We start from the raw sequence: 26,583 nt of genomic DNA on the forward strand, positions 1-26,583 counted from the left end.
TGACTTTATAAATTTTCTATCACCTTTACGGAAAATTTTCATTTTTTAAATGGTAAACAACTTCAAGACAATCTGAATATTTATTTATTTATTTGACAATCACCAGATAGAGATCAGAGGCTATTTATACTGGATATCTAACAACAACAACAACAATGGAAAGAATATGGGAAGGTATCGGCCAGGGCCTGTTTTAGTAGGTACACCCATGTTCAAAATGATTGTCGCATATCTATAACTGTCTTCTTGTAACAATATAATTTGATTATGATTTTGCAGGTTACTTTTAATACTAATACTATGTGTATAATTGGGAAACGTATACTTTAGGTAAATTTCACAGGAAAAGAACTATAAATACGAAAATTAGAATTAGTAAAACAAAATGTTGCTAAATGAACGACAAAGTTTTATTTTCGTTTTATTGTTCTTATTTTCTGCCCTTTTGACATGAAATTTTCCACATACATGTCTTTCTCGATTATACACATACTAACATTATAAAAAAATACTGGGCGAATTAGTTATCAAATTATGTTCCTATAACAACATATTTATAGACATGCGACAATAATTTTATACATGAGTGTACCATCCTGTCATTTGACTGGTAGGAATGAGGGAAACCCTGGAAAACCCGTCAGGATGGTCGGCAGCGGAAATCGAACCCACGAATTCCCGAATGCGAAGCCAACACTCTACCACTAAGCTATTTCGCTCCGTACTGTAATCTGAATATAAAAAAAGAATCATGTTTCTGGCATTAATAGAAACTGAAATATGATTTTTTAAGTGTTCTTACAAAAAAAGAAAATATCATGTCGTGACTGTTAAAAATGGATTTTCTTCTAACTTTCGAAATGCAATAGCTTCTGAACCGCTGATGCTATTGCAATACAATTTACATACTTGCAATCAGCATATAAAGTTTTATAACACTACCAAACTTCATCCAAAAATGAGATAGTGGGTTAAAAACCATGATTGAACTGACGTGGAATGACCCAGTTTTTGTTCCGTTGGAGAGATTTGTAATTTTATGGATGAAACAAGAATTTTAAGGGAAAAATTGGATCAAAAGGTTGCGATCTTGACCAATAATTAGTTTTACACGACCTTTAAGAACTATAAGAAATTTTTTGGTTGGAAAATTTATCAGATGCTTCGATCAGCAGCCACAACATTTTTGAATGGCCCTTTAACCGAGTTTTTGTATTTCCCGCGGAGGAATAACCACATCATACTGAGATAACTGATAGTTTGGATTTGGCAACATTATAAGTAGTTCTCCAGATATAAGGCCTACAAGAAAATTTTTGATTGAAATATATTGGATCTTTTGATTCAAAAATCGTATAAAGAGGTAGTTATCGTATTTTCTATGGAATAAGAACATCATACTGAGTTAACTGATAGTTTGGATTTGGCAACATTATAAGTAGTTCTCCAGATATATGGCCTACAAGAAAATTTTTGATTGAAAATATATTGGATCTTTGGACGAGGGGCTACAAAATTTTTGAACCGCCCCTAAATCGAGTTTTCGTATTTTCTACGGAATAAGCACATCATACAGAGTTAAGTGATAGTTTGGATTTAGCAACATTATAAATAGTTCTCCAGATATAAGGCCTACAAGAAAAAAAATGATTGAAATACATTGAATCGTTTGATCCAAAAAAAAAAAAAAAAGAGAGAGAGAGAGAGAGAGAGAGAAACTAACGAACTCAGCCCATTCTCCGTACGGATAAATCTCTCCTTGTTTTCCATATAATTTCGTTTCTTTTTTAACAAGACATTTAGACGTCTGCTGTTGAACAGGTTAGGTTCTAGTCTCCAGTGCAGGAGCTCCGGGATCAATTATTTCTTTTATGTAACATTCAGCAGATACAACTCAGAGGCTATTTTATACTAGATATCTAATAACGACGAGGGAACTACGAAAATTTTAAGATGTGAAATAACTTACATACTTAAATCAATTTAACACTTACATTTTCTCAAAGTATTCACCATTACACTGTACACACTTTTGCATCCTCGAAAACCACTTTTGGAAGCAGTGTTGTCAGTCTTTTTCTTGAAGTGTTGAAAGTTCATTCTCGTAAGCCACTACAGCTTCTTCAGGGCTACAAAATCTCTTCCCACGCATGCAATCTTTGATACTGGGGAATAGAAAAAAAAACACACGGGGCCAGGTCGGAGCTATACGGCGGATGAGTCATAAGTTTGACCTCCGTAGATTCTAAAAACTGAATTGTGATGTTGGCCATGTGTGCGGACGCGTTGTCATGATGAAGCAGGAACCCACGCAATCCAGTTCTTGGACGCCGTTCCCGAAGCTTCTGGAACACTTTTATTAGGCAAACAGTGGTGTACCACTGAACAGTAACAGTCCTTTGTTCTTCAAGTAGAACAGTTGCAACATGGCCAGATTTGGAGAAGAAAGTTGCGACCATCTTCTTCCCCACACTTCGCGGTCGCTTCACTTTCGTGGGTGGATTTTCGTCTGGAAAGATCCAAAGTGTAGACTGGCGTTTATTTTCAGAGTCAAATTGTTAGATCCAAGTCTCATCACTAGTAACAATGTCAGAGACGCGTCGAGAATTGCCTCCATCAAATTTTGCAAGCATTTCTTCACACCATTCCACACGCATGCGCTTCTGCTGTTCAGGCAAAGTGTGAGGCACCCAACAAGATGAAACCTTCCTGAGCAGAAGATGATCATGAAGAATTTTTGTTACTGCTGGCGATCCAATGTTCACTGTAGATTCAATGTCCTTGAAAGTTGTTCGAGGATTTTCTCGAATCATTTGTTCCACAGCGGCAATGTTTTCATCTGACACAGCTGTTGCCGGACGTCCAGCTCTCTCTTCATCTTTAAGAGATGTCCGGCCTCTTCTGAATTCACCAAACCACCGAAAAAACCTTGTTCAAACCACTTTTGAAATCGCAAAGGATCATTGCCCGAAAATGTTCCCTTTCGAGCTCCATTCTAGACAGCCGAATACTGCTCACGTCAACAAACAAGTGAAGGCGATACAGCCACACCGATAAGCGAGGCGAGTTGAAACTTGCTTCGCTTCTTCGCTCTGGATACCACTACCGAACGCAATTGTTGGAATTCAAATACTGTGCCACAATAATGCGTATCTCAAAACTTTCTTAATGATCCTCGTATAACATTGGAGAGGGTTTGGGAAGGCATCGGCCAGGGCCTGTTTAGTAGGTATCATTCCGGTGTTTGCCTGAGGAAAAAGCCAGTCAGGAGGGTCGGAAGTGAGAATCGAACCCACGTTCTCCCGAATGCGAAGCCAACGCTCTACGACTTAATGTACTTTGCTCGAATAGAAGTACTTTGGATTAAGTTCTAGACCTACTTTTTCCAATAGCCTCAGTGCCGGAAAAGATCGTTATACTTAAAAGAAAGAAAAGATAATAAAAGATAGATTTATTCATGATTCCTGTTATTATTTTGTAAATTAAAATGAAAAGTAAAAATTCTTTTTGAGTATTAATAACTTGCCAATATTTAACATATTACGTCAGTTACATCAAATGTCACAGTCTTACTTTACCAACTTCATATATTTGAGCTGTTTGCTATTATTTATTTACTTCATTTATTGTATCCATTTATTATTATTTATTTACTTTCAGTTTTGATATTTTATACGCTTATTTATTTATGTTTATTTATATCTTTATTTTTATTTGTTTAATTAACTAATTTCATGTCCTTATTTTTACTTAGTTACTTGTCTATACACTAGCTAAACCTGCGTTCTCTACACAGCTCATCATTCACAAATGAGTGTGAATCTCCTTGTCATTCCTCACAACATCTGTTCATGACCATTTACAGACACAAGTGAAAGACATCTTGATAAAAATCGGCAAGGGGTACCCTAAAGTGGAGATCTGTTAGATTACTTCTTCAATATCTCGCACCATTTGCAAGATTTGAGCCTACTTCCGGATGGAGTTTCAGTGTTTTCTTTCTTCTTGCATGCAATATGTAATAAACAAATACATTACATACACAATTAATTATAATGTCAGTGATCTATGATGTTTATTGCGCAAAACACTCCAAACAATAAAGATTTATCTTAGACTGGAGAAACGGTTATCCTTCGTTTTTCATTATCATTTGGCCATAAAACAAACTCCTGAGAGATATACTAATTCCATATTCAAATGTGTGGTATTGGAATGTAAAACTCGTAGAATATAATGCTTTATTTTTAAATTTCAGCACACTCCCAGTGTTTCACTAAAAAATTTAATAAAAAATAACGGTAATCTTTTCTTTAAAAAATCATTTAGAACTAAACAATCTACACAAAATTTTCCATCGATCAGTGAAAACGGCATCTTTCTAGGGCCTATGGTTCCCGAGAACTCATCGTAAAGATTCGCCACTTAAACGTCCACAAACATATAAACTTTTCTTGACCACAAACATATGAACCTAGCATTTTAATATACATATATTTTTATACATTTATTATTTGTCTATTAACAATTTTTACTTGACATTTTTGTCTTGGTTATCATGCTACCTGGTGTAATAACGAGTGCATAAGTGAATTGTATGTAAGTTAATGCTATGATTCGTAGCATAATAAAGTAATGTCATGTGGTGAGCATAAGTTATTTTAGATTTTACTATTGAGAAGTTCATTATCTATTTGTTTGTTGTTAGGGCCAAAGTATTATCTACCTTTGTGATTCAGTGGTATATTCGGTTGGCTTTCCTACAAAGTAATCAAAAAATCACGCAAGAACTTTTTACGGAATATTCTTGATTGATTCACACATATCAATCAATTTATCGTTGATAAATGAAATAAAATGATATATTTTTGTTTTACTTCTCACGGTTATGCCTCTTAGGCTAAACCAGGCGATAATGATGGAAAATAAATAACCCATTAATACGGTGTTTGTCCACCATAAAGTCCACTTGGCGCGAGTTGAGATCGAACCAGGGGTTGCACGCACCAGGGCTGAACGCTCTTCACTGATCCATCCTTAACATCGATAAAAATCGTTATTCTGCTACCTTGGGTGGCATCTACACGCTTTCAGTTTCCTTGCAATTACCAATCAGATTTCTAATGGTTCATTTATTCAGAAAAGCCTTCCCGGAATATGTCTCTGCATAATAAGACATTCTTTTATTTTGTGATATTAAAAACTGAAGTATTTTTTTTTTAATTTCTCGGGGAAACCAAACAATAAACAAGTAAAAGTGAAATATTTTAAATAATGTATCGAAAAACATCCTGGTAAAAATAGTAAAAGTAAGAAACAAACATTATAAACACGAAAGATTTTCACAAAGGAAAATAAGTCATTTCATAAACAATCCTATTTTCTCAAATCCGAAATAGAAAATGAAAGTATGGAAAATAAATATATATACTCTAGAAATCTTACAAAAATCATCACTTTACATTACAATAACAACTTAAACGCATTTGCACAACATCGTTTAATGTGGTGTTCTACAATCTTAGCGTAAGTGGTGTGTAGACTAGAGATGTGGGTCGGGTAAATACCCAGTGGGTAGGTAAATAAAAAATGGGCATTTACCCGGGTATTTACCCATTTTGTATTTACCTACCCAAAAAATGGGTATTTTCCGAAAGTTCAATTATTTTGAAGTTTTAAGAATTCTTATCCATACCGGTGACCTTTTTTAATATTTTGTGGTCTGTCGAGCGTGTTTTCTCATTCATTCACTATAAATATGCAAAATAATAACCTATTGACCCCGTTCATGTGCGGTGCGGGTTTGCAGGCAATTTTGACCATGGCCCACCCGCGATACAATTTTGGATACAATTATATGTTATTCTAGGTTACAACGACATCTAAAACCTAATTTTTTTTATTTTTCTCGAAGAACTTCATAGGTAAATTGGAGATCAAAATATTGAATCGAGTGTTTTGAAAGGGGGAAATGATGGGGATGAGCTGTTACAATTTTCAGACGAAGCCCTCGTGTACACCTATACATGCATCTAAGTTTGAACAACATCGATCAAGCCAATCTTGAGAAATAATTAACTTTTCCGAGTTTACGTCATTGTCCACGAACAAATCAGAGTCAGAGTTGAAACATGAGAAATTAATGTCTCCTGGGGGTACCTACATTACCACCCTCTTGTCGTTTTAAGATTGATCTCGGGCTATTTTACTATACTCATCCACCTATGCCATTTCTTTACCAAAGTGTGAACGGCTTTTAAACTTGGATTAGTTTCGCCAAGGCTTAAACAATTAAGAAATCGTAGTATGACTTCAAGCCTTATGTTGTCCAAACATAGAAATCGTATATAAACCCTCTTTGTTAAATCCTTGGGAGACAGACCCAGTTTTAAATGTAAAGTCTGCAATACACCGCCGATTTTGAAGAACCCTATCAAGTTATTGTGTATTTTCATTTGAGAATAGATGTTTTGAGACTCCTTCAATCCAACAATTTTCCCCGAAATGTGCAATTTTGAAATTTAAAAATTCTCAGAAATGATTCACAGACAACTCAGACAACTGTCATACGAATAAAAGATAAACGAAAGCTGGATCATGTATCTAAAGCATTACATATCAGAGGCTACAACTAATTGAATAAAGACGACCAAAATTATCAAAATCTTTCCGAGTTGAACATTATGGAGGTTCAAGTTAATCATGAAAAGATGGTATCTTATGTCTACTAGTTTCCAACTTAAAAGAACATTTTGGAGTAATTTTAATGAAACAAGAAAGTGAGTTTGATATAGTAGGTATATATAGTCGCATTTATTATACGAAAAAAATCCATCAATTTCCATCAAATATAAGGCTTTTCTTGACTTTTTATGGCTTCTTAGGTTCAACGGTACTATTTCGGATTTTTGATAGAATCTTAATGTTGATGTTTCTTAAAACAAATGCCGACGTATGGAACCTTAATGAAGTCTTACAGGAAGCGTTGGAGGAAAGCATCTTCGTTAGTGGGTGTCCCCTGTCACTTGTTGATCAGCCTTTATGGATTGAATTTTCATCCTTCGTATTCTCTCCCATCATGGTATCGCTTGGCTACGAGTTACTTGGATGCTCAATACAGTGAAATGCAAGGGGAAGTTAAAATGAAGTTAGAGAAATCAAAAAATCTATATTTACAGTGTGATGGTTGGAGTAACTTAAGAAATGAATCTAACAGTTATTTCGTCATTTTAAAGCCTGAACCTATTTTTGTTGATTTCACGTTGTCGAAAGAAAATAAACATGACGCACATTACTTGTCTGATGAGATTATGAATGTTCTGTAAAAACATAACCCTGAAAAAATTTTAATAATCATAGAAGACAACTCGTCCAACATGAGAGCAGCTTTTAAATTAGTAAAGGAGAAGTATCCTAGTCTTTGGGTTGTCTTGCTCATCTTCTCCATTTGCTTTGTTCTGACATCATCAGATGTCCATCGGTAAAGACATTACTGGGAAGTGTAATTGATGTTGTTAAAACAATCAAACATAGCCATCGCCTGCAAGTACTATTTACACAAAACTCAATGAAGAAAAAGTTTACAATTTCGTTAAAGTTGCTTAAAAAAAAATGGGGAAACCATTTACAATGCTTCTAAAGTGTGCTTGGGCTTCAGACGCTCGCGTGAGTGAGGAATCGTCATTACCTTCAGAAATCAAGAAAATACTTCTTGATGATGTATTCTGGATTTGTATTGAAAACCTTGTAGCCATTTTGAAACCTACAGTAGATTTGATTAATTGCTTCGAGTAAAATGAGTATCAGATAGACACTTTGCACTCAAAATTCCAGAGCCTTCATCTAACTCTGACAGAACAGTTACCATCATCAATCCTTTCGAAAACAGAAGGGCAGTCAATGATGGAAAAATTTAAACTAAGAAGTGAACCTGGCTTGGGCCCAATTCATCTGGTTGCAGATCTCTTCAATCCCACTTTTCACGTCTGCAAATTAACCGCTGAAGAATTGCTGTATGGAGTTAACTTCGTTTGTGAAGTTGGAAAACAAATGGGATTGAATTCTGTTTTACTGAGATCACATTTGACAATATAGGGACAGGGAAGGAAATTGGGCAAGGAAATTTTTGTGGGACGGAGTGGAACAAATGAGTTCACTACTTTGGTGGAGAGGGTTTCGAGACATCACTGAATTAACTGATGTCGTCATTCGAATCCTTTGTGCTCCGGTTACATCTGCTGCCACAGAAAGGACTCTCTTTACATTTAGTAAAACAATAAATCGTTTATCATTAGAGAGGACAGGAAAACTAACATATCCTTCTTATAACTGGAAGCTTTTAAATAAGAGATTGCCTGAAGTTTCACGAATGCAACACTCAGGACCAGGATCTTCAAGGAACAAGTCACCAGCTGTTGGCATGGAACAGAACAAAACACCAGAGACATTGGAAGAGGATACAGAGAAATGGTTGACATAGAAGGAAATGAAGAAGCGAGTAATAGTGATGTTGATATTGAAGAATTATGTGATGATTCCGACTCTGATTTTACGGTTGATTCTGAGTAGGACGGTAAAATTTGTGGTTGTTTTATAGTGCTCCAAATATGGTAGAGGTTAATTGTTGTTCTATATTGAATAATTTAAAGTATAAATATTACTGAGTTACTATACAGCTTAATGTTGTTTATCACATTAATATTTTAAATATGCTATTCCAACAAATTCTTTCACAAACCATTATTCTTAGTGTTAAACTCCATTTAGTGAACACTTCTAAAAATCAGGAATTAGTTACTTAAGTGGTTTACGAGATGTTGTTCCTTATTTTATGGATAATTTTCTTTCAATGGCATATTTAGTTAAGAATTTAATCGACCAATTTATTAAATTCAATTACCTTGATTATTCTGCAACTTTCGTAATCGGTAAATGTGTAATTGTTTAAAGTTTCTAAGTATTTTCAAGGTTATTAGCTACTAGAGTCGAGTTTCTTCACTATGATTGTAGAGTTTGTATCTGGCAACATTGTGAAAAGTTTAAAAACATTTGACTGTAATGAGACGTAGTAGTTCTGCAGAAGCTAGAGAAAAGGTTGAAGTTATGTGTACCGGTAACATTTGTAATTTTTGAAGACATTCAGTCAATTTGTATGGTTTTGGTCTTGTTTGTAGATATAGTAATGTGTGATGTTTAATGGAAAATAGACAAAAGATAGAAAGTTGTGTTTTGATTCTTAAACACAAATTGCCTTTATAGACTGTAACATTTTGGCACACCAGCGTGAGGCGGGAAAAAAGGACGAATCATGGATAAATTAGTAAAGGCTAGGAAACCGGTGCAGATATCGTTTTCAAAGGCTTATAATAGCTTAGTGGCTGAATGTGAAAAGGACAATGTAAATGTGGAAAGTGTCAAGTTATATTTTACGAAGTTGGAGAGACTTATAACCGAATTGTCAACTTATGATGAAAATATCCTTGAACTGTTGCTTAGTGATACAAGCAAAAAAAGTGAAGCACGTTACATGGAAGAGTACAACAACGTGGAAAGTTACCGGGAAATGTTCGACGAAGCGCGTGTAAAACATGAGAACATTTTGAAAAAAGTAGCTCCTTCTAGCAGTTCAGGTGGTCATACAGGTAAAAAGAAACTTAAATTACCGAAAATTGAGTTGAAAACTTTCAGTGGGGAAATAAGTGAGTGGATAAGTTTCTGGAGCCAGTTCAAACGAATTCATAACGATGATGAAATCGAGAAAGAGGACAAGTTCCAATACCTGCTACAAGCAATTAGTACCGGTAACAGAGCATGGGATGTAGTGAACAGTTATCCACCCACAGCCGATAATTACGATAAAGCTATAGAAAGTTTATGCAATCGTTTTGGTCGAGAAGAATTGTTGATAGAGTACTACATACGTGAACTGTTAGGACTTGTTATACAGAATGTTTCGAATGACAAAAATAAGTTAAAATTGTATTCCTTATATGATAAACTTGAGTCATATTTACGTGCGCTAGAATCAATAGGTATGACTAGTGAAAAATATGCAGCTATGTTATTCCCCTTGGTAGAATCTTGTTTGCCCGATGAAATTTTGAGGGTTTGGTTAAGGCATACAGCGACTGCCAGTGTAAGTGATAGTAATGCAAATACGTATAGTGAGAAACTAAAACAGTTGTTACAGTTTCTGAGAAATGAAGTGGAGGGAGAAGAACGCATTGCGTTAGCTCAAGCAGGGTTTAAAGTGAAACAAACTTCCATGGTGAATTTTAAAAAGAATAAAGAAGAAAAAAGGGTGCCTACTGTTAATAATCTGTTTTCTGGACAAAATCAGGTAAAAGAGGACAAACAGTGTGTTTTTTGTGAGGCGTATCATTTACCACAAAAGTGTGAAAAGGCCAAAAGTATGGATCTGGAAGAGAAAAAGGGTATACGGACAAAATCTCGCGGCCGAAACATCGCCGCCCAAAATCTCGCCGGCCAAAACCTCGCGGGACAAAATCTCGCCGGGCCAAAACCTCGCGTGGCCAAAACCTCGCCGCCCAAAACCTCGAGGGACAAAATCTCGCCGGGCCAAAACCTCGCGTGGCCAAAACCTCGCCGCCCAAAACCTCGCGGGACAAAATCTCGCCGGGCCAAAACCTCGCCTGGCCAAAAACCTCGCCGCCCAAAACCTCGCGTGGCCAAAACCTCGCCGCCCAAAACCTCGCGGGCCAAAATCTCGCCGCGAATGAAACTTTTCTTTAAAATTTACCCAATGTGTTTCCACATTACAAATGGAATTCCATTACGAATGGAATTTCCATATGCAATTCCACATTACAAATAATAATAATAATAATAATAATAATAATAATAATAATAATAATAATAATAATAATATACAAAACATCGTGTGCGTGGGCTTTCTCGGGTTATTCCCGTTTCCTCCCACTTTCTTTATTCGATCATTTCCTTCATCCTGGTCATCTACGTCTTCTTTAACCTATAGGACATAATCAAGGGACGTCGTAAAAACTCATATATTGTTTCATATTTTTATAAATATTATTAGATTTTTGTTAAAATTTTAAGTTTTTGGATGTTCCCAAGTTCACGAAACTAACCTCGTTAGTTGTCATTACTTTCCTTATGCAGACTTTCTTTCCCTATAACCAGTTTAAAAACATCCTGTCGCCCTACCTTCACATTGAAATCCTCTAATACAGAAATAGAATTTTCATATAGTATCGCGGGACTTGGTCAAATACCCGTGATACTTCTTCTGAAACAGCGTCTTTTATACCGTCATCCTTATCATCTGTTGGAACATTTACATTTTGGTCAGGCGAGATTTTGGGTATGGCGATATTTTGGGGCGCGAGGTTTTGGCCCGGCGAGATTTTGGCCCGCGAGGTTTTGGGTGGCGAGGTTTTGGACAGGCGAGGTTTTGGCCCCGCGAGATTTTGGCCCGCGACGTTTTGGGAGGCGAGGTTTTGGCCAGGCGGGGTTTTGGCCCGGCGAGATTTTGTCCCGCGAGGTTTTGGGCGGCGAGGTTTTGGCCAGGCGAGGTTTCGGCCTGGCGAGATTTTGGGCCGCGAGGTTTTGGGAGGCGAGGTTTTGGCCAGGCGAGGTTTTGGTCCGCGAGGTTGTCGCCGCGAGGTTCTGGCCGCGAGGTTTTGTACCCAAACCGAGAAAAAGAAACTGTTAATGCAGCAAAAGTGTTGTTTTCGGTGTTTGAAACCTCAAAAACATACTGCCAAGAACTGTACGTTTAATATTGTTTGTTTTTTGTGTAAGGGAAAACATTTTTCGGTTTTGTGCTCGGAAAAATTAGAAAACAAAACAAAACAAAATTCAGAACAGCATAATGTAACGCTAACGAATCAAAATGGTAGGGATGAGTTTCTCCTACAAACACTTAAGTTAAAATTGAAAACAAACGGGAAAGAGTGTGTAGTGCGTGCACTTTATGACAGTGGTTCACAAAGATCATATGTCTCTAAGCGAGTAGTGGAAGTACTGGGTTGTCAACCAATATGTACTGAAACTTTAGAACATAGTTTGTTTGGTGGTGTCAAAACACAAAAGGAGTCCCTTAACAAATATAGTATACTTGTAGCTGATGTTAATGAAAATCATTCATGTAGGATGGAAGTTTTAGAGAAACCAGTGATTTGCGGTGAGATACCTTCTCTTAAACGTGGACCGTGGTTAAAAGAAATGAAAAAGAGAAAAATTTGGCTGTCCGATTTAGATAGTACGGGAGAAATAGAACTGTTAATCGGTGCGGATATGGCTAGTGAATTTTTAACAGTAGATATGTTAAAGTTAGAGTCAGGACTATTTGCTGTTAGAACAATGTTTGGATGGACGATAATGGGTAAGTTACCGTCCAAAAGATGTTATGGTATGTCTGCCAATGTTGTGATCACTTTATTGTCAATCAGTGACCGTATTACGGATTTGTGGAAATTAGATACGTTAGGCATCACTGACCCAATAGAAGTTAAGACTAAGAACGAAAACCATGAAGTAATTTTAAGACATTTTGAAGAAACTTTGTGCGTGAATTCAGATGGTCGTTACGAAGTTAAGTTGCCGTGGAAGGAAGAACCTATGGAACTACATGACAACAAAGAAATAGCTGAAAAGAGATGTGTGAAGATGACCGAGAAGCTGTGGCAAGAAGGAAGATACGAAGACTATGACAACGTCTTCCGAAACTGGTTGGAAGAAGGAATCATAGAAGAAGTACCGGAGGAGGAGCTGGACAATCGAAGTTACTATTTACCACATAGGGCAGTGATAAAAGAGAATTCCAATACCCCAATCAGGCCAGTTTTTGATGCGTCTTCGAAAACAAAGGGTGCATATTCATTGAATGACTGTTTAGAGAAGGGTCCAAATTTAATTGAAAAAATTCCGGCACTTATGCATAGGTTTAGAGAAAAAAGATAGGGATTATATCGGACATTAGAAAAGCTTTCCTGCAAATTTCGGTAAATAAAAACGATCGTGATTATTTAAGATTTCTTTGGTGGGAGAATTTTGACGAAAGGAAGTTTAAAAGTTTTAGACATATGCGAGTTGTTTTTGGCGTGAATTGCAGTCCCTTTCTGTTGGGGGCCGTACTTAATTACCATTTAGAAAATGCTCCCCGTGAATATGAAGAAATAGCTAGTAAATTGAAACAATCCCTTTATGTCGATAATTGTGTCACGTCTGTTGACAATGAAGACGAAATGTTTGCTTTGATCGAAAAATCAAAGTCGCTGCTCAGTGAAGGTAAATTCGATTTACGAGGATGGGTGTATAGTGGTTCTTCTATAGGCAGTAATGATGTCTACACTCCAGTTCTAGGTATGTTATGGGACACATGTACAGACACTTTATTGTGTGATACAAAGAATTTAGGAAGAGTAGAAGGACCAGTGTCAAAACGAGTTATTTTATCTACTGCTCATAAGTTATTTGACCCTCTAGGATTTCTGTCACCAGTGACGTTGATTCCAAAATTGTTACTTCAAGAAAGCTGGGAAAATAACAACTCTTGGGACACACCAGTTTCTTCAGAAATTTCCAGGAAATTCGACAGGTGGTATAAAGAACTGGCGATGATGGCCGAAATAAAGATTCCTAGACAGTTTGCACAAGATGTTACAAGGAACTCTTGGACGTTACATGTTTTTTGTGATTCTAGTAAAAATGCATATGCATCTGTCGTGTTTTTGAGAAGTGAATGCAATGGAGAAGTTAATCTCCAGTTGTTATTCAGCAAAGCACGTGTTGCGCCATTGGAAAAGTCAACTATTCCACGTTTAGAATTAATGGCCTGTTGTATCGGAGTTAGACTTGCTGTGTCTGTGATTGAGAGTTTAAATTTAGACATTCCTGTGTTCTATTGGACAGATTCTTTGGTGGCGCTTTACTGGATAAAAAATGATGAACCTTGGGGAGTGTTTGTAATGAATAGAGTGAAGGAAATTCGAGCTCTCTCCGATGTAAAGTGTTGGAGACATGTACCGGGAAATTTGGACGCAGCTGACCTACCCTCAAGAGGCTGCAATGCTGCAGTGTTACTGAAGAGTAAATGGTGGGAAGGACCTGACTGGTTACGGCACACGGAAGAATTCTGGCCGAAAACTGATATGAAACCAAATGCGCTTGAAGTAAATAATGAAAAACTGAAAACAGTTGTTTCATTAAGTGTCGCAAATGAGCCAAAGTGGTATATGCAATATTTTTCAAATTATGAGAAATTAATACGTATGGTTGCATGGATCTTGCGTTTTATCCATAATTGTCGTTCAAAAGAAAGTGAAAGGTTAACCGGTGAGCTATTGGTATTTGAAATAGAATCAGCTGAGAAGGTTATAATGAGAACTATCCAGAAAGAATGTTTTGTTAGTGAACCAGATCGTTTGAAACAATTGTGTACTTTTGTTGATGGTGAAGGTTTGACTAGGTTAAAGACTAAAATTGCACGTAGACTCAATGAAGATGATTTTCGGAGCCCTATTGTATTACCACCTGAGCATGAAGTTGTGAAGATGTTGATATTGAAGGAACATTTGAAATCATCTCATGCTGGAGTTCAAGTACTATTGACAAAGTTGCGTGAAAAGTTTTGGATTCTTCGTGGAAGAAAAACTATAAGTTCTGTTGTTCGAAGATGTGTTAAATGTAAAAGGTACGATGCAAAAAATATTAATGTCACACCAGCTTCCTTGCCAGAAGACAGAGTTAAAGATGCATTAGTTTTCGAAATAACCGGAGTAGATTTAGCTGGGCCTCTCTTCCTTCAAGATGGGAAAAGATGTTGGATTGTCTTGTTTACTTTTGCCGTTTATCGTGCGGTGCATTTAGAACTGGTATTGTCTTTATCGACCCCTAGTTTTTTGTCAGCTTTTAGGAGATTTATTGACAGGCGCGGAAGGCCAAAGGTAATTTATTCTGATAATGGAACGAATTTTGTCGGTGCAGATAATCTCTTTAAGTTAATTGACTGGGAACAAATTTCTTTGTACTCATCAGTAGAAAGAATTCAGTGGAAGTTCATTCCACCTACCGCTGCTTGGTGGGGTGGATGGTGGGAGCGAATCATACAAATGATCAAGAAGCTTCTTCGTAGAACGTTGGGTAGAGCGTCTTTAAGTTATGAAGAAGTGAGTACAGTGTTGTGTGACATAGAAGCAGTTATCAATGCACGTCCGTTACTTATTTGTCAGAAGATTCAAATGATCTCACACCCATTACTCCAGCTGTTTTTACAAGATAATTTGGAGATAGGAGTACCTGATCTGGATCATATAGAGACAGTTGACAAGTCAAAAAGATTTAGAAGATTGCAGCACATAAGAACACAATTGAGAGATAGATTTCGTAGTGAGTATTTAAGTCAGTTAGTACTGAAGCAAACCGGAAAGAAAACTTGTCGAGAAATAAAAGAAGGAGACGTTGTACTTGTTGGAAGTGACAATAAGAGAAGACTAGACTGGCCTTTAGGAAAAATTACAAAGGTGTTCCCTGGGAAGGATGATATTGTAAGAGTAGCTAGGATTAAGACTGAGAGTGGAGAAATTATCAGACCTGTTCAGCGGTTGTACCCCTTGGAAGTGAGTTTTGTTCAAACCGAAGAAAGTGTTGTGCAAGCGAAAGACGAAGAGGAATGTCCGTCTAAAAACTTGACTTTAGGTAAACTTGAAGAAAAGGGTGAACGTGTTGTCACAACAAGAAAAGGTCGAAAGGTGAAGATACCTGTACGATACTTAGTGTGATTTTGTTTTGATTTATTTGTCATAAATCAAAAGGTGGGAGGATGTGGAGTTTGTATCTGGCAACATTGTGAAAAGTTTAAAAACATTTGACTGTAATGAGACGTAGTAGTTCTGCAGAAGCTAGAGAAAAGGTTGAAGTTATGTGTACCGGTAACATTTGTAATTTTTGAAGACATTCAGTCAATTTGTATGGTTTTGGTCTTGTTTGTAGATATAGTAATGTGTGATGTTTAATGGAAAATAGACAAAAGATAGAAAGTTGTGTTTTGATTCTTAAACACAAATTGCCTTTATAGACTGTAACAATGATATTACTATATCAACAACTTCGTTGTTACAGTGTAGTTTCTTAAACAGATTAATTTATTAATTCCGTAAACCAGGTGTAAAACTCAAGAAAGTTATTGGTCCGATTCTTTGCATACTTGACAATTCAGCACATCTCATTGCCCATAGATAAAATACCAAAAATAACATTATTTTGCGTGAAGAAAGTAACCAGCCGTATCTGTAATATCAATTCAGTTTTTTTAAATTATTAAAAAGTTGTTTTCATCCTTGTTATTCAAAAAAATTTTAAGGTAATGTTAACAACATATATGTATAACAAAATTGTTGTAAACTTTAAATCTTTAAAATAGGAAAGCAGTTATTAATAATACATTTTCCGCCATTAATAAATTTGGTAAACCAAAATAAAACTTATTTCTTTAGTAATAGAGATCCTGCTGTTACTTGAATACTTTAGTTAGTGTGTTCATAGGTGATTTGAAAAACTGGAGAATATATTGTAAGATAAAAGAAGATGAGCCAGATTGAGAAAAATGGAGATAGTTTCATGAGAGGCGAACCTAAGAAAGAACTTAAATTCCGTGTCAGTAATACCAGGAGCTGCTGGCAGGCAGAATGCTTAATAATAGTATATGACTGGTTTGGTGATAACTGACTTCACTTTCTTTAGTCATTGTTACGTTCTGTCATAAATTTTAAATTTTCGTGTTGGTTTGATCCACTACCAAATTATACCGCGTAGTTGATTGGACGCCTTAGGGGCACACCAAGATAAGAATTCACAGGGTAGAATGGATAATTATTTTCCGCCATGGGTAATAGAAGGAAATTTAGTGTAAGTAGAAAGAAAATTATGGTGAATAGGTGGGAAATCCGACTGTATTACTTAATAAATATCAAATTCATTCTTTAATTACTAGAAAAAATTATTAATTAGATAGTTATTTAGTGCTCCTGTTGCAGGTGATACAAATGACCATTATGTTTTTCATTGACAACGATAATATCCATTTATTGCTAATTGAAACATAAAATACCCACTAAAATACCCATTTTGGGTAAATACCCGGGTATTTACCCAGGGTATTTACCCGCTGAAATAAATACCCAGGTATTTTACATCCCTAGTGTAGACTCAGCTATCAATTGGCTGTACCTGATTATGGATTTCAGCCAAGCGTAAGTACGCAACCATGAACTCTGTTTGCTATTGTAATGAAATATGCATATGGGAGTCTTAACATAAAAACGAGAATATGTAACCCCGTGTAAATCAAAATATTATTTATTATCTTCTCCATACCCTCATTTACTTTAAATGTTATTCATTTCTCTCTTATCATTTTGGTGACGGTCATATATTATGTACGCATATGCAATAAACTCACATTTTGTATTATTCTTTTAAGAGGGGGGCGCGGTGGCTCAGTGGTAGAGCGTTCACCTCTGGTGCTTGGGGTCCCGGGTTCGATCCCAGCCCCCGCCAAGTGAACTTTGTGGTGGACAAACACCGTGCTCGTGGGTTTTCTCGGGGTTCTCCCGTTTCCTCCCGCTTTCTTCATTCCACCATTTCTCTCAACATCAAATTCATCTGCAAATCGAGGAAAATCTGCTTCAAAAACTTTGATAGCCTTAAAAACAGTTTAGCACCATCGGATGCTTGGCTCTTCCCAAAGTTATAAATGGGTCTCTTCTGTTTCGCCAGCGTAGAAGAGATCAACACCAACACGAAGCAGTGAAACAAGTGTGTGTGTGTGTGTCAACTTTGAAGGCAATTAAGTAAATGTGCAGGGATGTACGAAGGAGGTGGGTTCTGGGGGTCCGGACCCTCCCGAAATTTCGACTTTTGTGTAAATTTAGCCTAATTTTAGGGACAATTTTAGGAATTCTATTATAAAATATCTTCATATTGAGTTTGGACCCCTCCCGAAATAAATTCCTGCGTACGCTATTGTAAACAGGGGTGCCCACAAGGGGGGGCTATGACGCAAACTGCGTCATTGAAATATTTGGGGGGTTAAAATCTATATAAATATTTTTGATGAGGGGGGGGGGTAAAATTAATCGAAAAGAAGATTTTTTTCATGGAAGAACACCTACGGATAGACAATTGGGGGGGTGCGTCATAGACATAAGGGGGGGGGGGCACCACTGTTGTAAATGTGTACTTATATTGTGATAGTAAATAACTAAAACAGAATTTCGAGAACATTTTGACTGACCCTCGTATGAGTAACGATATTTTAACATTAACCAGATGCACACTTTTATGTACAAACATATTAAATCTTCATAGTTTCGAAGCTTATTGTGTCTTCCCAATGTCACATGAAACCAACTTGTTTATATTAACGTGTAACTGGAGTGCCTGGAGGCAAAGTAATTGTTTTAGAACATGAAGCCTAATTTCCTGAATTCTCCATTACTACGAGAAAACAAAAGTAAAAGATATTCACATGACATGCAAACAAAAGATAAACAAAGGATAGATGGCGCTATTGTTTATCAACGTTATTGGACACTTTGTTATTAAACAGCGTTTCCGCGTTTGCTCAATGTATTATGGGTTACCAGTGCAGGGATTATACGAACTATGATCCTGGAATTAAAGCTGTGTAGAGGTAGGTAAGTCCGTGACTTTCGTGACCTACAGGTCACAGGGTACATTGCTTGTGGCCAATGAGAGATGCTTCTCAATACAGAGGTATATCTACATGCTTAGAATTTTGTCCTTTAGAAACTAATGATTAAATCTATTGAAATCAGGGTTTTCGCCAGTATTCAGAAAGTGGGGGAGTGTCTTGACTCAATCGGATAGGGAGGATGTTACTTCAGCATACAATGCGCTCTTTACTAAATAATATACAAGTCTAATAATACAATTCATTAACCGATCGTGGGAAAAGTATCACCTCCTTGCTAAATGTCTCTTCTCTACTTTGAACAATTCGACAGGGGACGGTAGTGAACATCTCCAAATTCTTTCTTCAGCAGACTCTCAATTCTTTTGGCACTGCTTTTCATTCTTCTTTATTCTGAGCCACTTTCCTTTCCCGCGTAGATTTTCTTCCGTACATATTGTATTCTTTGGTCTGTATCTTCCAGTCAGGTTACTCTGTTATTTTTCCTTCTCTCATTCTCCCATAGTTACTAGGAAAGAATACTATTTCAAATCAGAAAAGCATAATCAATATCAGTGCACCTATGCTGCAGTTATGTTGAGTACCGGTATTGTTTCCTAGTAGTCCAATATATACTTTATAAGGAAATGAAATCTTTAAGTTTTACGTCCCACGGTTATGCCGGTTAGGCTAAAGGAGACGGTGATTGTGGGTAATGAATAAAATGGAGGAATGAAGAAAGTGGGAGGAAACGGGAGAACCTGGAGGAAACCCACGCACACGGTGTTTGTCCACCACAAAGTTCACTTGGCGGGGGCTGGAATCGAATCCGGGACCCCAAGCACCAGACGTGAACGCTCTACCACTGAGCCACCGCGGCCCCTAAACTTTATAAGGATTTAAACCATAAAACTCCTCAATGTCTGACAGCATTCAGAGCATAATTATTTATATGATCAAGCATAACTTCAGCATATAGGTATCAGGCAGGTAGCCAAGGGGGAAGGGGTCCGGGGGGTCCGGACTCCGCCCTTCGAAATCAGAAATGAAAAAAGTTAAGGAAGAAACAAAAAAGAATAAAAATGAAATGAAATCTATGAGTTTTACTTACCACGGTTATGACGACAAAAAGAAGAATCAGCGTTAAAATTAAAAAAAAAAAAAAAACTACAGCAAGCTTTTGATTACTGTTTCTTATGAGGAGATTTGTATTACTTGCAATACATGGTGGCGAGGTGAGCGAGATATCATGGAAGAGTCAGGGAATTTGACTTTCTAGAAAAGTTACGGAAGTCTCAGAATTTCAGCTACTAGTCAGAAAAATTTCAAGCTTTCGAAAGCATATTGCCGTTCTGTAACAGTGTGGACATTTTTTATCATAATTTTTCGTCATCGTTTCTCTGCAGTATCAAACATGTTTCAGAAAAAGTTTTCTACTGCTCAGAAAAAGTTTGCCATTTGGAACAGATTGTAGTTGACGGAATAATGAAAACAAAAAAGTTATGTGGAAAGAAAGTTTTGTTAATATTTGATTCAACAGAGAAAGGAACGGTATGTACTTTTTTTTAATGGTGGATATGATCATTTTATAATAGCTGAGGTCATAATGAAAGGAAAATTGTTCTATTTGAATAAACAGAGGAAGAAACGTAGATATTGTAAAATCTTTTTTCAATTTTTTTATTCTTTTAATCGAGATTTCTTCATAGTTTGTTAAAATACCTACTAACATATCCTCATTTTATTGTTCTACCAAACCAATATACGTTGCCAGCAGGGCCGGATTAAGAGAGGGGCTTAGAGAAGCTGCTCTGTCTTGTATGGTTCCAGTAGGATATAGCATCAGTCCATTATGCTATTGCCGTTAGATAATATCTGAATGAGATATCTTGATAAATGGATTAGACGTGGTTCTGTCCACTTGCCTGTACATTTTGGAGTGGCCACCTCGAAGTCCTGATCTGTCATCTTGCGACAATGCGTTATGGGTGTTCATTAAACAAAAAGTTGCTTCCACACATTACGAGACAGTTGACGAACTTAAGGATGCTGTTCGACGTGCGTTTACTGCCATCACGACAGCAGTGTTGAGAATTTCACATCCTACATGTAAGACAATCATACTTTGTTATGTCATAGATTCTCTGCAATAAATAGAAAGAATAGTCAGAGTATCTCTAAGTTATCCTCTGCCACGATCACACATTAACATAATACGACCATCTATGAATATGTGGATACGCGATAGGGAGTAACAGAACTTTGTGATCACTCTGTAGAATTAGATGTCACTTTACTCCCTAAATCAAGGTTACTGGTGGTATACGGGCCGTCATTACTTGTACATAAGAGTTATAATGGTATTAATAAGTAATATTTATTGGTGGTACGCCAATGGAAATGGTTGAGAACCCTCACAGAATCCCTTCACTCCACTCATCAGGTAATCTCATATTTTCATCTTTACTTCGGTTGTGTTTCTCATACATTGTCTTCTTGATAATGACGTTGAACTTGCTAAAGCATCTCCGGCTTTCCTTTTATACCTGCTTCTAATAGAGCTGTAGGAAACACATAAAAAATCTGGGAAACAGAAATAGGAAAAGAAATAAGAACAAGACATGGATCGACATGAAAGAAATATTACATTAACTTTTACTATATATATATTTAATTAAGCAACTCTGGACTTCTGTTACGAGCCGAGAAAGACCATCGCATATATATATTGTAATGCGTCGCAGTTTTGCAGGATTTGAGAAACAAGTCACAAGTTGGAAACCATCTGCAGCCGATATCCAGCGAGTAGGATGACATCTCCAAATGGCTTTTTCTGTCTTGAAATACGATCGGAGGAGAAGCTAAGAACATTTGCAGATGATCCCATCATGTTCTTTTTCTGCAGACTTCAGCAAAATTTTAGCAACATTTCTCAAGTCACTTAAATTATTTTTTTTTAAATAAGCAAAACATTTTTTTTTAAAAAAAAGCATGAAGAACGGAGACGTTTGCCAAAATTGCTAATTTATTTATTGCGGACTTTTTTCTTTTTGTTTTTTGTATCTTCTGCTAGATTTGGTAGCTCCCTAACTCTTGGCAGGGCTTAGAACACTGTCTCTCTCTGCTTAGAGCCTTTCTAACTTTCAAATAAATTGTGACAGAGCTACAGAAGTAAAGGTCGAGACTTAGGAAGATATAGGACAAGTCAAAAGTTTGGGAGTTCTTTTCTTATTTTATATAAACTATTGCAGGATCCAAAACTCAGTGTTAAGTGTGGTTGATGGTTATAGGTGCAAATTGGAAGATAATATTAGTACCAGAGTAGTCATATTGGGGCAAGCGTCTTTAGATATCTATGTTTCGAGTACAGAAAACTCTTCACAGCTACGATTTCAAAAATGTTTCATAAATCAGCACAAATGTAATACATTAATTCAGATTTGTAATTAATCATTGAAACAAATAGAAAAACAGAATATTAATTATTATTATTCTTTACTGGAAGCAAGGGCACCCATCAGGGGGGGCAAGGTGGGGCGCTCGCCCCCCTAAGAGGAAATTATACATGGCAATATAAAAATCCTAATAGAATTTTTACATTAGTTACAGCAAAATTTGAAACTATATTTGAAATGTCGCTTATACTTGCCCCCCCTTGGAAACCATAACTTGGGCACCCTTGGCTGGAAGTCATCTTTAAACTATTTTAAAAGTTTCTTTCATCAGGGGTCCCCACAGATGAGTTTTAGGGTGCAGGTTATACGCATAATTTTTTAAATTATGTGGAACATATATTTTTATTTATTTATTTATTTATTTATTGAAAGCGGCACATTCGAACTTAGATTATACAATGATGACGCATTTATGGTAAGAACGCTATCTGTGAGGTAATAATAAATCTAATATTCACGTGAGTTGCTAAAAGTCTATGTTTATTATGAAGCGCAGAAAAGATCCAAAATTGAATAAAAATTTAGTTTACGAAGAAAGTTCACAACCAACTCCAGTCTTCTCTACTTCTTTGGAGGGGGGAATGGTAAATTTCGAGAATTGGTTTTGTCACTACTCCGTCTCAGAGATAGTTACAGAGGTTGTTTCCAATCTAAGATGACGAAATTACAAACCTTATGCAGCACCACCAAGCGGGAAGAGAAGGAAGCTGCCAGTCGTTTGGGCATTTGGACCATTGACTGCGCGTGACAGGTGTGGTAAGTGCATATCGGGACAAATGTCCCCATTTATAAGTGCTTATTGAAAGGGCTACATAATTGCCTTTCCTACTTGAACTACAGTTATAGTGCAACTATCAAACTGTATAAGAAGCGTGGGTTCACTGTGTCCAAATATTGCATATAACGGGTGTTAAAAGAGGCAAGTAAGGCGAGGCGTAGGATGATTCCTGTGGGGCAGAAACAGGCCAATCCCCGGCTTGCCACTAGCCGTACACAAGCTAGAACTCGGGAAGTCGCGGCTCTGGTCACCAGGGAGAATTCAGCTGCACAGAGGAGTATCGCGAACCGGCTACATACATCATTGAAGACAGTGCGTACCATCATTCACCGCAATTTGAGGTTGGTAAAGCGACGGAATTTGGGTGTTCATAGGCTTTTGCCAAAACACATCCAGGAATGTCGCACCAACTGTCCAAAGCTGTATGAGGGGTATCTGGTCGGTGAAAAGGGGAAGTTTGTTGCTGCACTGGACGAGGCATATGTTTATCTGGATGACTGTCACAAGCAAGGTGGACTGTTTTATTGATTGACAGATGCGAGAGACTTTCAAATATGGTTCACTGAATACAAGAGAAGTATTGATACGTATTTCATGATTATTGCTGGATACTCGTACCAGAGCAAGCTGACCACACATCGGGTAGCCAGAAATAGGAAGGTGAGCTCTGAATTTTATGAGGCTAACGTCCTGACACCCGTTCATCGACATGAAATTCCCTATCTCTACAGGAGGGACAAGAATAATGTGTGGGTGCTTCAAGATAAGACGTCAAATCATATATCTCGCTCAACCCGCCTCTTCCTCCAACAAATGACAACAGAAACTGGAATTCGCGCTATTCCATTCACAGACATTTCAGTAAAGTCCCCTGATGTGTCAGTCATGGACTTTTGCGCCTTCAGCCTCCTAAAACGAGGCTTATTTCACAGGGGACACCGTACCGTTGAAGGGCTATGAAAAGCCTGTCAGGAGGAATGCCAACCTCCTACAGTGGAAACTTTGCTGTCGGGCAATTGGCCAGATGCAGGGCCACCAAATAGAGTATTTTTGATGGTGGCCACATTGTTTCTCTTAAGGTAAGTGCAGGTTGAAATCGTCACCATAGATCGGAAACAACCTCTGTACAAGTAATATTCGAGTAACTGTTAGGAGTCTATATGTCACTATTGCGAGAAACAAAGAAAAAGAGACTTAAAAATTGCCAATTATCGTACGAGACATAAAAATAGTTTTTGTCCCATTTTCTCAAAAACTACTCATGAGAATTCATCCTTTAGGATATCATTTTTTCAGGTTGATGTCATCTATCGATTGATTTCTATGTTTTTATAATTAAACAGAAATTAAGGTTTTAGAGTTATTCATGAGCCATGCTGTGTCCTGCCATCTTCCTTGCGTATTATTGACGAGCTTAGGATCATTTTAGTAGATGGCGTGATTGTCGTATAACCAATTTTCAGGATCGTTTTTCTTGATTTTCTACGCATCGGGATTTACAATCTTTCATATCATTTTGTTCAACTAAATGAGTTGCATCGATTACTATATGTATAATATTTTCCCCGTTTAACGTTAATGATATTTTTGATACAAGAGGGTACGGTGGCTTAATAGTAGAGCACTTACCTCTGGTACTTCAGGTCCCTGGTTCGGAGTGGACAACATCGTGTCCGTGGTTTTTCTGGGGATACTCCCATTTCCTCCCACATTCTCATTCCAATAATTATTCCATCATAATTCATTTGTTTTTATCCGTCTCCTTAGCGTGAAAGACATAATCGTGGGACGTTAAACTGAAAGATTTCTAGGGGATACATAACTTTCTATATATAAACTGGTGTCGAAGGTTTAGCAACAGTGTTCCTCCTTGTGTGTATTTCTATGCGGAATTTTCATTCTGTGTTCAGAAGTTCACAATGATACTCGTTCTACGTAATCAATTATTTTTAAATATTAAACGTAACTTGAATTGGTAATAACATTTGACCCATTATCTACTACTCTTGATATAAGTTGTTCCCAGTGATGCTAGGTCCTCAAGTTAAAGTTTCCATCAGGAATGCTAAAAAAAAAAAAAAAAAAAACCTCCCTTTTTAAGATATAATTTTCCTACTTTTCGTTCACTAATTTTCTCACTTAGTGCCCACACTAATAATAAAGTACCGCAGGGTGAGCGCGAACCATCAACTTTATGATTACTAGAAGCGTGTTTTTCCGACTTCGCCACAGTGGGGATGAAGAAAACCTCTCGCTTCTAGAGGGATAAATCATTGAGGTCTTAATATGGCTAATCAGACAAAACCCTATATCTCGAGTTCCATTAGATGGTATCGTGAAACTTTTAAGATTTATTGCTTTCTGGTGGGGTACTATCTATGTGTAAAATTTGAGCAAAACACCTTCGGCTAACATCTTCGGAGCCTGTCCTCTTTAGTAACATAATATTTGTTGAAAAACTAAATTTACCTACATTTTATCTCATATTCGTAAAATCTCCCTTTTTCCCTCCTTAAAAAAATCTTTGCTAAATCTCCATACGCCGCGGGAAATTTCCCGCAAACCTTGGCTCGCATGCAGATTCCCTGCACCACTAGCGACATCTCTTGGCATCGGGGAGGATGCAGCGTAGCTTGCGACATCTATTAGTCTGACTGTGAATTATTAGAAATTAGCGTGACTAATAGAGTGAGTCATCTTATTATAATAAGAATTCAGTCCATAACCGACGCGTCCAGTGGCTTGATTCTGTACTTCAGCTTCCTTGGTGGCCGGATAACATAGTTGGGAACAGTCTATACTGTGTGCTTGATCTTTCTATTATGTTTATGTGCCAGCCAACTGCAAAGAATTGAGGCTCGATCACCATTCTGACCCGGTCACCGTTAATACAAGTCCTGTCGTTTGTAACTTAGATGTCGCATAAGGACAGAAAAACTGAAAAAAAAAATTTCGACCCGAAAATCGGAAAATATTTTTGAACAAGTAAACGACCATTAGGAAGACCTAGGCGTAGATGGGAAGACAATATTAAGATGGATCTGACAGAAATAAGGATACAAAGTAAAAACTGGTTCCATTTGGTTAAGGACAGAAGTCAATAGAGAGCTTTTGTGAACACAGCATTGAACCTCCGGGTTCCAGGCGATATAGTTAGTTAACACGAGAAAAAGCCCACATAGGGCATACTGAAAGTATGAAGTCTGACCCTATTTTCGTCATAGTTAGTAGGAGTAGGGTTGGGTAATTTTGGAGTTAGACTAGGGTTACCAGATATTATGTTTTACGACTTTCTGGCACTTTTCGCTATATGAAACCACATTTGAAAACCAGGAAAATCTTCCTTTCTTCGAGTGTGTAAAAGCTCTAGCAACCGTAGCGTAGAGTAATACGAAAAAGTGCCTTGAAACTTAATAATTGTTAAGGAAGAGAGTGTATAAATTTAATGTGTGTAAGTGACTAAGGTTGTACCCACATAATGAAGGTCTGCTTTATGGAGAATTGAAACAGTTTGTCATTAATATTGAATGGCTTTAAACTCGCTTATTTCACATCTTCACATTATGAAAGAACTACATTATTTATTTGATCATGAATTACAAGTACTACCTATTAGGGATGAAACTCGACTCGAGTTTCGAGTCGAGCCACAGGTGATTTTCTCAAGTCGAGTT

At 37.1% G+C, this 26,583-nt stretch overlaps 2 protein-coding genes across 2 annotated transcripts; both read left to right on the forward strand.

The window, feature by feature from the left end:
* The first annotated feature begins 9,307 nt into the window (after nt 1-9,307).
* Nucleotides 9,308-12,945, forward strand: LOC145681345 (uncharacterized). The gene is made up of 2 exons (XM_081753001.1): nt 9,308-10,339; nt 11,785-12,945. Exons 1-2 carry the CDS (start codon nt 9,308-9,310, stop codon nt 12,943-12,945), a joined length of 2,193 nt encoding a protein of 730 aa, XP_081609127.1.
* Nucleotides 12,946-13,067: 122 nt separating this feature from the next.
* LOC145681346 (uncharacterized) lies at nt 13,068-15,764 on the forward strand. The gene has a single exon (XM_081753002.1). The coding sequence runs from the start codon at nt 13,068-13,070 to the stop codon at nt 15,762-15,764; it is 2,697 nt and encodes an 898-aa protein (XP_081609128.1).
* Nucleotides 15,765-26,583: the final 10,819 nt, after the last annotated feature.

The sequence above is a fragment of the Thermobia domestica genome, chromosome 3 (assembly GCF_964235325.1).
Source record: "Thermobia domestica chromosome 3, izTheDome1.hap1.1, whole genome shotgun sequence".
In the NCBI taxonomy this organism is placed as follows: domain Eukaryota; kingdom Metazoa; phylum Arthropoda; class Insecta; order Zygentoma; family Lepismatidae; genus Thermobia; species Thermobia domestica.